Source organism: Tetrao urogallus (genome assembly GCF_951394365.1).
Source record: "Tetrao urogallus genome assembly, chromosome: 7".
Classification (NCBI taxonomy): Eukaryota; Metazoa; Chordata; class Aves; order Galliformes; family Phasianidae; genus Tetrao; species Tetrao urogallus.
Genome location: NC_136820.1, coordinates 24,288,314 through 24,304,480, shown reverse-complemented (window position 1 = coordinate 24,304,480; position 16,167 = coordinate 24,288,314). Strand labels below are relative to the sequence as shown.

Sequence of the window (16,167 nt, the reverse complement as noted above, 5' to 3'; positions counted from 1 at the left end):
ATTTGTGTAATTTAGCACTTTGGCTGCTCTGATCTTTCATGTTTCTCGCTGCTGACTCCTTTTCATTCCATCTCTTCAACTCCCTTTCATCATCTCTAGTATCATTTTAATAATTTCTTCAACTCTAAGTGTCTATTCAGCACTGAAGAATCTCTCCTCAATGAACTTCTCAGACATATATTCAGTACATAAACTGAGTACTCCGATCTCCTCCCACAACTGCCTAAAATTTTCACTGTTTCCTTCCATTCATTTCAACCTCTATTGTACAAGAATCTGTGTATTTTATACAGTATTTTCTTTCTTTCAAAGCAGTTATGTGAATAATCCATTCTGATACAGATAGGGATGATAGATTCTCTTCCTCCCCAATGGAGTGACTTTCAAGCATAAATAAAGTATTAAATGCAGAACTAGTCCTCCTTTAAAATGAATAAACACCTAATGAATCATTTTTAATATTATTCAGAATGCCTTCACGCATGAAAACATCTGATCTATTACTAGGCCATTTAATAAATTTGAGGAAATACATTCTTCAAAACAAATTTGTTATCAATGACGATAATTACTGCTACAATTAGTTGGAGTGCCTTTAGAGTGCAAACTGTTTATAATCATAATTTCAAAAATAAAATTAAGAATTCTTATTTTCAGAAACTGAAAAAAAAATGGTGTATTGGAATTTAATCACAAGTTCCTTCCTCAGTATTCCACTTATTGAATAATATTCCACTTCCACACAAGCTTTAATAAAATAATTAATTATGATCCCCACTAAACTTGAGGGTTCTAAAAATAAATGCAGTAGTCAATAACTTCCTCAAAATGCCATTAAATTCTGCAGTGCAAACACAAAACCATGCAGTGGCACACCATAACACTCAGTAATAATCTTCCAAGGCCACACAAAAATGCAACATATTTTCAGTGCTTAAAAACAACAACAACGAAAACATACATAATTACAAGCACATTTTACATCCAATTTTGCTTCTTCAATTAGCAGAAAACAACTGAGAGAAATGCAGCCCAGGGCTCTTCATCCCCAGCAAAATGCATAAGGAAGAGATTGAGAGACACCATTAGGAAGCCCTAAGCCTACATGTTTTGTTTTGTTTTTAATAGAAGATTCCATCTTCCATTCTGAATCATCAATAGCAACTTTTCTCCTGTTTTCAAGAGAAACAGAGAAGAATGCTTTGATTTCTTTCATCAGAAATCTGTAAGAGACAGAACAGCATAAGCAATAACAACAGTATACAATCTTTTCAGTGAATGAGCTGCTCTCCCCTTCTTTTTGAAAGCATAATGCTTTGCTGGGCTGAGGGAAGCCCCACAATCTCCTGGTTCTTTGTACTTTAATTTCATAAAAGCCAAGAGGAATTATTCCTTCTCACAAAGCTACTTTTTCAGTCTGCCTGACAAGTCATGGATTGTAATCATTTATACTTTTTTCACGCTTTTGTACAGCACAAGGACAAAAAATACATGCTTTTACTCAGAGCTGAGTTTCAGCCATGTGACTCCATAATTAGTTCATTCTCCACTCTTTGCTTTTTCAGAGCTTGGTAAACTAGAATCTTATGTTTGTGACATCAGAACCATTTCCACAGCAACCAAATGAATTATCCCCCAAATCTTTGCAATAGGAAATAAGCAGTAGGAACAGACAAACTTTTAAGAAACAAAAGATTCTCACTGTTTACATGCAGATGTATGTAGAAACAACCAAACCACAATGAAAATAAATATTGAAGATACACAGAAACACAGGAAATACAACAAAGGCATAATCAATGTTTATACATTTTACAGTGTATAAATATACATTCAGTAACTTTATGACCATATGTCATATTTGTAATAATCACAATGCGTGTTTAAAGCCAGTAAAAGTTGATGCTGCAATAATGAATCTTAATGACAGGCAGTGTTTATCTTTTTAGATTCTATTTTAGAAAGAAATCATTATTTTTGTAAAAGAAAACAGAAACAAAGGTGAGTTGACACCATTTGCTTTTCAGGATTCTAGAAAGGATGTGTCACAGTCAGTCACCACATTCAGTGGATTTCACTTCCACAGAAACTTGAAAACTAGAATTTGTTTGGACTTCACAGGAACACTTTAAATTTGTTTCTTGCAAAGATACCCTTGAAAATGGAAACTAATTGTCATTGATGTGTCATTCCCTTCTACTGCAACAAAGGCCAGCACCTGGGAGTCTGACCATATTAAGAATGGTGATGTATCAGCATCTCCAAGAGTGAATGCAAGCCTGTTAGCAGTGACTGGGCTAGAGCTCTGACAATCTTCATTCTTATGAGACATCTGAACAGCCAGTTCAACCTCAACAAAACACTGATGACTTAGTAGCAAAATCAAGAAAACAGTTTGTTTACCCTAAAAATAAAGGAGAAAACAAAATTGGTTGTTCCTCCCTTATTTGTATCAAGTTACTTTCCTCAGTGAGACTGGGTAAACATTACAATCTCCTCCAGGTTTTGGGATCACCTTTTCATTCTTAAACACAGAAGTGCAAGATGCTTGCCCAGCACTTTTGTCAAGTAAATTAGCATCGCCTAGTGAGGCAACCAGGTGCACCTGATGAAGGAACAGCACCTTATTCATCATACACTAATCACGGACAGAGATTCTAAATGCTCAAATTCTGGGTTTGTAAACAGTCTCTTCTACAATATTTTCTTCTCTGCAATCTGGAACCACTAAAGTCTTACACTCTCCGAGAAAACTTAAAAAGAAGCTTATTTCCTTCATTTTTACTAACAGCAGCGGAAAGTTAATACTCCTAAAACCTAGTATATGGGGTAAAAATATTCTCAGTAATCACTAGCAATTTTTTTTCTTCCCTTTAAAAACAATAAAAAATACTTGCTTTCAGCAATCTGTATTCTTTGATGTGGCCTAGTGCCTCATTATGATTAGCAGAAGCTAATGCAGTGCCAGAAGCATGGGATCATCTGAGGGACTGGGTAATAGCCCAGAGCTTTCAGTGCTGCTGGTGGCCATCTGCCACGTGTATGAAGTTCCCTGCAGGTTATCATTTATAACCATTGTAAAAGAAAATATTTTCCATCTGTGAGGACCACAGAATTAAACCCACCCAAGAGTCTCTGGCAGTTTAACTCTGGACCAAAACTTCTGTTAGCTTTTGTCTTTCTCTTCAGAAATCTTTTTTCACAAGTTCTTCCTCCTGTTGCCCTACAACATTCTTGCACAGTTTAGTTCCTACAGTAGCAATTGATGGTATACAAAAAGGAGAAGCTGCCTGCTGATGTTGTTCCTGTTCTCATAGCCATTTCAGTAGCACTCAGGCTGTGATAATTTGCCCAAGTTCTTCTCCACCAGCCTGGGAAAAAAAAAAAAAAAAAAAAAAAAAAAAACACTGCCAAAAATTTTGCAAAAAGTCTTTTCCAGCCTTGGTCCTCAGGGCACATTTTGTTGACAAATTCAAAAGGACTACAAAAAAACAAAGCTATTTCCCCAGAGTATATGTGCTGCCAGAGCTCAGAGGCTTTTTCCTTTGCCTCTCCGTGCCTATTAAAGGAAGGACTTCTTTCTTCTAAAGCCCAGCTAAATCATGAAACAGTCTCACTTTAACTATTTTTAATCACTATAATTTGGACTACAACAAACATGAAATTACTGAAGTTCTTTTGACTGATGATACAATAACAAAACAAACAAAAAAAAACCCTAAAGTGACAGAATTTACCCTACAGCTAATAATTACAGTGATACTACTTATATGACCTTTTTATAACATCCTTACAATTTAAGCTGCTAGTAGGAGCAGTACAGAACTGCGCATATATCTGGTACTGTATATTTCAAAAGAAATAAACCTTGCCTCATAAATCTTTACATTAAACATCTAATCCCATGTCTACCTCATCCTATATACCTTAAGTGAGATTTTTATGCAAAAATACCCCACATCTTTTCACCTTCTTTCCCATAAGTAAACCTGATCATGAAATCTAAAGGAAAAAAATAATTATCTTCTTAGTACATGTATTTGCATTAGTATATGTATTTGGTATAGGCAACATTATTATTACTGAATGAGCATCCCAGTTATCTCAGTTCTCATTTTCTCTTCTGAGGTATTTTAAGACCAAATAAAGGCCTACTGTTCTTCAGAACAGCAGTAGAGAGGAGTAACTGTCACTGGAAATAATTATTCTTAAAAAAATATTCACAAAAAAAAAACAACACTAACCCACACACATGCAAACTAATTGCAAAGTGCCAAGTATTAATTAGTATGCTCTTTGAGTTCTACAAAGACATTTTTCTACATTTTAAAGTAATATTTAAGCCATTCCAAAAACTTGCTTGAATTCCCCAATTCTTATTTGAAGAAAGGTCTTATACTGTGAATATAAAGTTGACTCAGCTTGAGCTGAAAAATACTTCTGTAAAATGAAATTATAGACAGATATTCCTTGGACTGTGCAAATATCATCCTTTAATAGGACATTATTCCACTCAATCATAACTACAGTGAATTAGTTTGTTGTGAAGATGTTGACTAACTGGAAGATGTTTACACACTGCCAAGTTCCAAGTGTTGTTCAGAGAGAAAGTATAGAATGTTCTCTCACCAGAGCCAAGTGGTGAAGAATCCATATTCTCCTTTGCTGGAAGACAAACTACACTAATAGCTAACTATTACGCTAATAACTGTACTAATAATTATACCAATACTGCTATCATGCAGAACACAAGCAAACTCATTTTAGGAAGAACTCTTTTTTCGTGGACAGGCACCTACAATGCAGAATATCGACTCCTCCCTGGAAATAAGCAAGCAAATATTTTGAACCAAACTTGCATATGGTCCAAATAAATAATAACAAAATATATTCTGCGCTTAAAGTCTCCTACTGATAAGTATAAGGCACTTGAGCATGCACTCTCTTTGGACTCATCTATTTAAAGTAATTGTCTTGAATCATTTGTGCTGTTAATCACCCACCTAGTACCAATATTTAGTATTCAATCACAGCAACATAGTACAGAGGTATTAACTGTAAACTCTGAATTCTGAACTCTGGCTAACCATCAAATGGAATGGTTTGGATTGGAATGAACCTTAACAATCATCTAGTAATCATCTGAACACAAACAATTCATCCAATTTTATCAATCACTTTATCCTGATATTGATAGCTCTTCCAGAAAAGCAATGATTTTATGGTTATTCTGTTAGATTACTACACTGATACAGTTAAGTAAATGTCATGTTGTCACAAAAAAAAAAAAAAAAAAAAAAAAAAAAAAATCTTAATTTTACTTACAGGCTTTATACTTTGTATAGAAACATTTCCTTTAGTAATAAATCAACAATATTTCTAAATCTAAAGATATTTTCTTTGTTTACAAAAATATTATTTATGATACAAAAAAAATTCTGAAATACTCTTGAACATTTTTAGATCAACTCCTATCAGACTTTACAAACTGCCACTTAAATCTAACTTCTCATGTTTAGGATTTTGTCCTCTAAGCATGTAATTCTGAGCTATTAATTGGGAAGAAAAAAAGATGTAAAAATATATTTCAGACAGTACTTACATTCTGCGTATTTCTGAAGCTGAGAGAACTCTCCAGGACTAAGGTTAAGCCACTTCTCCTGGCTCGTCATAATGGCAGTAAAAGTCCTCGTTAATATCAGAAAAGCATTCCTTTTGACCCAGGTGACAAACTCCAAGATTTGTAGTTTCAGTTCACAGTGCTTGAAGACTTGATAGGCTGCATCAGTCTGAAGTCTTTGATGCTATGAATTGTTTCCAATATGTTGGTTCAGCAGTGGGTTACAGCACTGTTAAAAAAAGTCAAACATAAGAAGTCTAAATACCAGTTTTAATACAGGAGTAATTGTAATTGATAAATATTTTGTCATAACAACTCTGTCACAAAATTTGTCCATATAATATTTATCCATATTTAGTCTTATATGCATCTCCAAATTGTGTTTTTACAATTTCAATTCCTTATGTCCAGCACTAATCATCAAATATTATCATACTGATCAAACTGCATCCAAACACGTACTGTGATAGATAAAAATCTTAACATGAGCCAGCAGTGTGCCCTTATGGCTTCGAAGGCAAATGGTATCCTGGGTTCCATCAGAAGAGGGGTGGCCAGCAGGGACAGGGAGGTGATTGTCCCCCTCTACTCTGCTCTTGTGAGGCCCCATCTGGAATACTGTGTCCAAGTGTGGAGCCCCCAGTACAAAAAAGACAGGGAGCTGTTGGAGAGGGTCCAGAGGGGGGCCATAAAGATGATCAGGGGACTGGAGTACCTCCCCTACAAAGACAGGCTGAGGGAGCTGGGCTTCTTCAGCCTGGAGAAAAGAAGGCTGTGGGGCAACTTCATTGCAGCCTTTCAGTACCTAAAGGGAGCCTACAAACAGGAGGGGAATCAACTCTTTCAAGGGTAGATAACAGTAGGACAAGGGGAAATGGTCTTAAGTTGAGGGAGGGGAGATTTGGGTCGGATGTCAGGGGGAAATTCTTTACAGAGAGAGTGGGTGAGGTACTGGAACAGGCTGCCCAGAGAGGTTGTGGATGCTCCATCCCTGGAGGTGTTCAAGGCCAGGTTGGATGGCCCCTGGGCAGCCTGGTCTAGTATTAACTGGTGAGGTTGGTGGCCCTGCATGTGGCAGAGGGGTTGGAGATTCATGATCCTTGAGGTCCCTTCCAACCCTGGGCATTCTGTAATTCTGTGATTATGCTTCTGTTTCATAATATCTAGACACGCTATCTATCAGTAAAGTTAGATCCCTGTAATTTTAAAATGGGACTCAGGTAATCAGGCTTGTATCCAACTCTGTTACATAGTGTTACATGTGGTTTCACCAAAAACATTCTAAAGCTTCTATTTCAAAGTGTCAAAATGAAAATAATTTTATTTAGTAATGTGGTGGTAAAATCACGAGAGCTATTTAAATATTGACTCTTCTAACAAAATAGTAGGGGGTTGATTTTTAGGATCTATCACAACACTGCGGAACACACTAGTCAAAAATCAAATGCAACTGGCATTGTTGCAAATTAGTTCAGACAAAAATAACAAATTCTGGGTGTCATCGCAATTCAGTTTTATGTAGTTTTAAGCACTCTACAGCAGACATTACAAAGGCAATGCATTACCAACATCACTCGTTGCACAACAGGTAGGAGGATACTTTTCATCTAATTTTAGCTGTCTGGCCATCAGGCATTTCACCCAAGGTTGTCATCTAGAGCTCTCTCTTTAATCAGCTGAAAGAAAAAGGCAATGTAGACCAGCAATTAATCCCTCCAGTTTCAACATAATCTTAAAATGTGATGAATTGCTTCTTGCAGTATTTATCTTTCTCTATTGATTGCAGAGGTTGCCTAGATGACAAGTTTAGACTAGAAAGCTAATTTTAGACCATAAATGGAATCTCTTTATGTGCCTAGCAATGGTGTAACTTCCAAGAGTCAGATTACAAAAAGAGCAAATGAAAAATTCAGAACAGAAGACACTGACATAATAACAGTTTCTAAGGAAGGAAAAGTGGCAGCTGGGAGAGAAAAAACAAACAAGTTTTTAGCTTGAGGTGGCAGAGGGGAAAAAAAAAATAAAAATAAGAAGTAGAGTAACAAAGAACAGAAACATATGTAAAACAAACAAATAACCCCTTTACTCAATGATGGGCAACACTTTTTCCCCTGCTTCCATGTCCCATATATATACGTGGATATAATATATATATATATACACATTCCTGGACAAAGAAATTCAGGAAGAAAGACATCTTAGTCTCTAAGCATACTTTCACTGCTCTCAGGCTCTTCTTGATGAATAACTTGGGTACATACCTTATATTACTAGAAAGTAGCATCACCTAAACACAATATCAGATGTGTACAATCTATTTGGCAGCTGCCTTGTCTTTTTAAAGTTCAAATCAGAAGAAATTTCTGTGCTCTTCACTTCCTCAATTTGGAATAAAACATAAGAATAAGTTAGAAGAAGACAGATACAGAGACGAAAAAAAAAAGAAGTAAAAAACTCATGGGATCATTGAGATTGGGATGAAAGAAAAAAAACAACAATATGAATAAGGAGAAAATTGGCAAAGACAAAAGCTCATCAGCTCTCAAATATCAGTGGATTATATTCAAAAAGGGTAATAACTACAAAGATGAAAGTGATGTACAATCAGAAAAGCTTAACATTCTGTCTAGAGAGCCTCAGTCCTTTTATTTAAGAGAACAGAAAATAATAATGGTCAATTGTCATAGTTTTATGATTTTTGCTTATTCCGCATCATAACATCATGTAGTGCACTGGGAGTTAAATCTCAGGTTCCAGGCACCCATCTGGAAGAGAAGAACTACATACCCCAGAGGGCTTTGTGGTCAGAGAGGAGATATAACTTCTGGCACCTGAGTGTTATGGAGAGATGCTCAGTCTGGTTGAGCAGCAGGGAGGAGAGCCTGACGAAGAAGAGTGCATCAGGTGACCTTGCCAGGGGTTATATCTCCTCTATGACAGCAAAGTCCCCTGGGGAGGTTTAGGAAGAATTTCTTCATTGAGAGGATGGCCAAGTATTGGAAAGGGCTGACCAGGGAACTGGTGTACTTCCCATCGTTGGAGGAATTTAAGAAATGTGGATGTGGCACGAAGTGAGATGTTTTAACGCTGAGACTCATAAAGTCAAGCTGATACCTGATCTGATGATCTTGATGGTTTTTTACAACCTATATAATTCTATATTCAAATCCCTCCTGAAAGCTCTTCTGGGTTCATTCTTACTGCCCTGACAGAAAGCACGAAACTTCTTAACACACACTCTACGAAGGTTTTCTATGTTAAACATAACAAGGAAAATTGAGACAGCCAAGAAACCAGCCTTTGGAATTACCTAGCCATTTTTTAACCTCCTACCAGTTTTTCTACAGTCTACATCTCACATACAATTTTATCAGTAATTTGCAGTTACTTCATAAAAGGGGGGTAAGACTGATGCCAAGAAGGGATGCAAAGGCAAAGTGAACAATCCTAAATAACCATCTTCTATTCTATAGGTGAACAGGACCTTCAAAAGACTTTTCCTCCCATTTTCCTTTAAATTACTGACTCAAACTATTCCTCCGTCTATGGGAAACAAAGCTGTAAAAAAAACTAATTCATTTAGCCTACCATGAAAATCCTGTTTCAATCTGTTTATGCTTTTATTAGGAAGGTGGAGGAGTGAGAAAGAACACGAACCCCAAGGAGAAGAGTTTCTTTCTAGGCTTTAGGGGAAACTATAGCTCTCCACATGACTGATTGCTGATTTTTGACTGAATACCATGAATAAACAACACAGAATATTTTGTACTTTAGCTGCTATAGAGACTGAAGCAATTACGCTTTTCAAAAACTTTTCTATACAGAACATACCCAAAATTTCCTTCAATTGGGTAAATACCTTCACCATAGTTATCTGGGTCTCTTCTCTAAGGCTGCAATTGCCAACATAATTGAACATTAAAACACAGCAACAAACCAGCACAAAGCCAAAAACAAATTAATGTCATAAAAAATGCAGGCACTATTTATGGATATACCAGACAATTTGTGAAAGTATTCTTGCAATTCATTTTACGCTTCATTGAAAATCTTGTCCTTAGAATTCAGAAACATTCCAAATAGATGCAGTTGAAGCTTAATCCTGAACAGCTTAAGGAGGAACAAAATGCCCAATCAGAAGCAATTACTAATCAGCATTCTGGTTTCATCATCACTTTCAATCACAGAAATATTATGACTGTTTCTAACTGCTGCTGGATTAATTGCATGAATGAAAAAGAGCCTTGACAGCAAAATACATCTTCCTACAAAAACATAATGTGTACATTTCACATAACATTGTCTTGTCTTTACATTTAATTATCTTTTTTACTTTGGTCTTCAAGCACCTTAATTTCACACTGGGACAACTTTAAAAACTATTTTACTTTCAGATAGATCTCAAGTATTTCCAGCTCTTTCTAGACTTTTATTTCCAAATTGCTACACTAAATACAACACTTCCTTCACTAAAAGAAACACAGAAATAAATGAAATACAAGCAGAAAACTGGAATAAGAAAATGCCAGAATGTTTATGTTTGCGGTGCTGTAGATTTTTAAAGGCCATGCCTCCATTAAACAATGTAACTCAATAAGCAAAAAATAAGTAAAAATAAATAAATAAATAAATAAATTATTATTTTATACTTAAAGTGCAAATATCATATAAACTCAAAATCCTCTCTGATAGTAATGCAGCTATTCCCAAAGTTAAAAAGTTCTCAATTACAATTCCCAGAAAACAAATCTTTAAAAGCAAATGCAGGAAACGTGAGGAATTAGTCATCCTTCTCAACACTTTACATCTGTGACTAGCAGATTTCTCCATAAGGGCATTAACGTTCGGTGCCATATTCACTGGGACTAAATGGTCATACCGTATCACATTTTGCTTTTATAAGTAATTGATAATTATTTTTCCACTTTGAAGACGTTATCCATGTCTCTGAAAAAGTAAGAAGGCTGCTCCAAAATTAATGCCTGCTGTGCCTCCTGCCCAGGAAAGTGATGGAGTCATCGTTCCTGGAGGTGCTCACGAAACACGTAGATGTGGTACTTAAGGACATGGTTTAGTGGGCAAGATGTTTGGACTAGGTGATCTTAAAAGGTATTCTCCAACCTTAATGATTCTATTCTAAGATTATAAAAATATTGAAAATAGGTGAGAGTAAAAAACAGACATAAAACTGACCCCACAAAAAGCAGGGAAAAGCTGTTTAGACAGAAATATCTCTAGAAGGCAGTTAATACCTTAAAATCAGTGAATTCCAAAACTGTTAATTTCAAAGTGAAATTCTTTATAAAATAAAAATAAATAACTAAGACTCATGACTAATTTTCTTTAATAAATCAAGCGATGTAATCTGTGACAGAAAGCCCATGATTCAATAGGTGCAATTATGCAATATGCAGGAAGTTCTCACTCATAAAGTACATTTAGTTGTCCACTGGGTAAACCACTGTCAAGAGAATTATTCCAACTCCTTCAACACTGCACACTGTTTCTTTTATCCACAAAAAACTCCTCCAAAGTTTTGAACATCACAGAATAAATGCTTTAAGGGAAACCTCTCCCTTCCAAACCGGGCATTTGCCACCTTTCCTATGAAACTCAATTTTAGAAGTTCACATTTTGGAAGGAATCCTGCATTCATCTCCCACAACTAGCACCACAAATATGCGACCCCACTTTAGCAGTGTTCAGCAATTTAACTAATATCTCTCATGTGTTGTTGCCCTTTCTTTCCATTGCTTCTCATGGGATGAACTATAAATTCAACACAATAATTAATTTCTGTTACCATCAGCAACAGGGTTTTCTGTGTAATTGTTTGGTTTAATTAATCTCTCCAATTTAGGCGCGCCAGGGGTCATTACACTAGAGGAACGCAAAGCTGAAAAGTGTTATTTCCAACTGGGGGAGATTTCTGATGATCCTTGATTTCCTGGGGCAGAAATTCCTACTTTGTGCTCAGAAATAAGCCTTTGAAGAGATGTACTTTAGTCTTGTGATGCAACTGTACCATTCTGCTTGAGGAAAAGATTTGTTAGCTGCTGTCCTCCTTCCAAAATTTTATGTAGTTTTAAAGCAAGCTGAGAATTGGGCACTTGAATAGCTTCTAAAATATAGGTGTAAATATGAGCTTGATTTAATCTTCAACAAGAAATCTGTGCAGAGAACGAAGAACAGGTTAGCAGGCACACGAATAGATTTTGTTGCAGACACTATTTCTATTTCTTTTTTTACTAGCTTAATTTTTCTTTTCCTTAGGGAGATTACATGCAGAAATTACTGCAGAATGGGGGCATGAATAGCCGACACTGTGTCATTGTTTACCGGGACAGTGTGCAGTCTTCTAGGCAACTACAAAGGGTTTCATATTTATTTAATTAGTATTGCTATTAAAAAGTTCAGTGACAGTGGAAAATAAAATGGGATTTCAAAAGTGGGAGGGATCTTGCTTACAGGAATGTACATCTGCAGACAAAGGAAATTCTGTGATGGCAGCAGTATCTCCAGCTACTATTCCTTGTTCTTCCTCAGCTTCTGATTTGTTCAAATTCAACTCCATTAATGCCCAGGTTTGGAAAGGCTCTGTTATCATGGCCACTTGAGTATTCCTACCACCTGTGTTGATTTTATGTCCACACTGCCACCAGAGGCATGGATGAAGAACGTTACATGAAATCTTTTAAATATCTGTGAGAATTAGCATTTGTGCTTTTAACTGATTATAGTATATAGCTGCGCTTTTATGCAACCTAAATATGTATTCTTTTCCAATGATTTTCAGATTTCAGTGTGAAATTTTACTTCTGATTTCCTGTGTTTTCCTCACCTTAAAGAGGAAAAAAAAAAAATGTCTGATAATCTCTCTTTTCCTTGAGGATATTTTGTAGCACACATCATTGAAATTTTTAAACATTCCTCCTCTTGAAAAAGACTCCACATCTGTTTTTTGTTGTTTTCTCAGTATGTTCGTCTAGCTAATTTTCTCTTTAAGAGTTGCAATTTATTCTCAGACACAGCTTATGCCTTCACAAAATCTTTGGCACTAACATTATTGCTATTGTAAGTATGATTATTTAAAGATAATATAAACAGAGGATTGATACATAGAAGTAAAATATAATGCATGAAGATTTCAGATAACTACATCTTCAAGACTGAAAAGACATACGGGAACTTCCACGCTAAGTACAGGTTAAGATCAATTACCTGGATTGATTGATTAATTAATTACTTAATTACACTCAAATTCTAGTTTGAGGGAAGAGGGTAGTCAGAATCCTATTGCATCTTGAGGGCTACAGCATAACCTGCCATGATGATCTTCTAAACATCTTGTTTTGCCATCTTCCAGCTCTTTTCCCCCAATATGACTACTAAACCCTATAACAGCTTGTTTACACTTATGTAAACTGGCACAAAATTCTTTTGATACTGCAGTGGATTATTTGCTATGCACACACAGAGATATATACGTAATTGTTGGAGGCAAACCTGAACTCGCTCTACCCTGCTACAGCTGGAAATCTGGTGTCATTTCCTCAGACCTTGCTTGCTGCTGATTCTTGTGTTTCCTTTATTCTCCACAGTTCTGCTGGGCTCACCCAAGGGATGCATAGGATTTAAGTCAAAACAGTTTTAATGTTATCCACTAACTGTAGTCAGGAGCAAAGCAGTATTAAATAATTCCAATTCATCCTCACATTGAACATTCCAGAATACCTTTTAAAGCACCAGACATCTTCTAATTCAGGCTATCCTTCTGCTACTGTTATTTGTCATAAGCGGTAAGTGATCCACATACCTCTCTGAATCATAAACAAAGTCACCTGAAAACCATCATTTTCTGTGAAATCCCTCTTTCCCACAGCTTTAAAAAGCAAGACAAAAATTTTATATATCTCATATTTTAAAGAATAAAAGACAAATTGGGGAGGAGTAAAGGGGAAACTTATCCCATTCAGACAACGTTTTAAAGCTGTTTATCAGAAAGGCTCGCATATTCGAACATAATGACTAAATAATTAAATAGCCAAAAATCAAAGAAATTATAAGGAAACCAGAATGAACACAACACAGCAGAAGAAATTAAAAATGTTTTGCTGTTTCTCTGCATAAATTGTTAAAGAATTCCTCTTGGGCTTCAAAACAAAAAAAATGTAATAAAATGGATAGCAACTTTGTAACACTTCATTTGTTCTTCTGTAAATGGAATAAGCACATAACTGAACAATTACTCTTCTGGACTCTACTCCCACACAGAACAGAAGATACCAGACAGACACACATTACCTCTTCTTTTGTAATAGTAATCACTTATTTACTGCCTCCATTAAAGTGTATTCCTACCTTTCATAGCAGCAGCAGTAATTACAAATGATTGTAAACCAGCATCTTTTTCACTAGCACAGCATACAATGGTTTGCCTGCTTTCACTCTGCAATCTGTTTTGCCTTAAGTTTCATAAATGAAGTACTGGGTTGCACACACTGCACACCTGATGCATTACAAGTCAGCAAAACAGACAATAAAAGTAAGCAAATGCCACAACACCAAATCACTGAAATCTTGCTGACTCAGAAGCTGGCAACCTCACACTTCAGTTCATGGAAGCTAAATAAATTGAGGTAATGATCGCTTTCAAGAAATGTCTTAACAAGCACTGAACTTTAAGAACCGGCAAAAAGACTTCAAACTATTAGGGGAGAATTCCTCTGCAAGGTGATATCATACATTTGAGACAGGAATTATACTACTGTTCTTATAAAAGTATGAATATGATTGAACATTCTTATTCACAGAATCACACTGTTGGATTTCAGTTAAGTAGAAAGTATTCTTTCATGAGTAATTTTTACACAGCAATTAAATAATAAGCTCCATAGGAGGGACTGTAACACCTATCTCAATTAAAAGACTGCTTTAAAAACTTTTCTTTACAGAAGCTCCAGTCCTTTTACATTGTTTCTTTCATGCAAACTTAAAAATCCTACAAATTAACTTTTTTAGTTATCAGTATAAATGTTTTTGGTTTTATTTTGTTTTTTAAATCTATTTGAGATAGCTTTGTATGTCTACAAATATGCCTAGGACAGTTACAAGCATTGTTTTAAACATTAAAATATTCTCCCTACATAATTTCCACATTGTCCAGCAAACTGCAATATTATCTGCCAGGTCTATGTTGAGCTTCATATTACTAAAAGAAGATAATGGAAAAATATTTTATTACTTCTGAATTGGCACAGAACTGTTAAGTCACATTTTATTTTTTCATTGTTTTTCAACATTTTTATCCTATACAGTAAAATTGTATAGGTCAGTCTGTAACCACTGTACTTCCTCCATATTATCCATAATACTTCTTCCTCCATAGAGAGAGGAAATCCTATACAAATTCCTACTAAAGCACTAAAGTACTAAAGACCTGGTTGCCCGGCTGCTTTGTGAGAAGACTGTATGAGAAATGTGCATATGAAAACTTTGTTTTTAATAAATAGGCAGATATTTTAGGGATTATTGATTATTTACCATAATGTTAAGAACTGATCCATAAAGTCTTTAAATAAAGAGATTTACAAAAGTTTTAGGGGACCTACACTTACCAACAGGCATAGGATTTAGGCTTACCCAATTAGCCATGCATGTAAAACTCACCTTTCATCAGTTTCAGAATGTGTGTTAAGAACTGCTTTGTTAATAGAAATAGCACTGTTTAACTTTGCTAAATGATTTTTAACTTATGAGGCACTTCTTTTATTTGTTCAGTACTGAAATTTGCATAACTTAATTCTTCTACATGCAGTACAAACCTAAAAAATATTGCTCCACTTACACTCTTTTCATATCACAAGAATACCAGACCTATGTGAACTATAAGTCACTGAGTTGACTTAGTCATTCTATTTTGGTATAACTTATGAAATTTTAAAAATGAAAATCTGCAATTAGTTACTTAAACCTGATGAACTCTTTTTACAAAGATCATATTTTAGAAGACAAAGTTACACTTCCTGATGACACTGAGACATTTAGTGATATCTCCTAAGAATGTTCATTGAAGGTCAGCTAAACCTTTATAAGCCTCCATACTCAAAAATATAAAACATGCCTACAATGAACTTGTATGTAAGTTTCAGTGAATATTCACAGAAGTGAATATTCAGAGGTTTTTGCTGTACTTGACAAGCTTTTATGCTGAATTCACTCCTCTTAGTGATACTTGCAATATACTAAGTCAATCATTTGAGGCACACTGGGTGCTTTTTTGCCTAAGAAATAGGGTTGCTATCAGCTGCAAGAAAAAAGAACCACAAAGAATGGTTATCCATAACAGGTCATGTAAACCCACGTAAATGTATGGTTCAAAATATCAGATACTATTGCTCAGTATTATGACTTACCTACTTAGACAGTGAAGACAGAACACTGTGATCTGAGCTCAGCTGAGCAACAAGAGCTACAAAGCCCAGGCACTATGCTGCTTTTCTAACCCGCAGAGGAGTACCTGACCTCTGATGTTCTGTGCTCCCTAA

The 16,167-nt window shown here is 35.6% G+C and overlaps 1 protein-coding gene across 4 annotated transcripts in view; it reads right to left on the bottom strand.

The window, feature by feature from the left end:
• Positions 1–5,672, bottom strand: part of DGKB (diacylglycerol kinase beta) — a gene marked incomplete at both ends in the record, with an annotated part of 296,833 nt that extends 291,161 nt beyond the window's left edge. For all 4 annotated transcript variants that reach the window (XM_079538393.1, XM_079538395.1, XM_079538394.1 and 1 more), the window contains one exon: positions 5,603–5,672. In XM_079538393.1, coding sequence (XP_079394519.1) covers positions 5,603–5,672 — 70 coding nt within the window. The remainder of the gene's footprint in view (positions 1–5,602) is intronic.
• Positions 5,673–16,167: the final 10,495 nt, after the last annotated feature.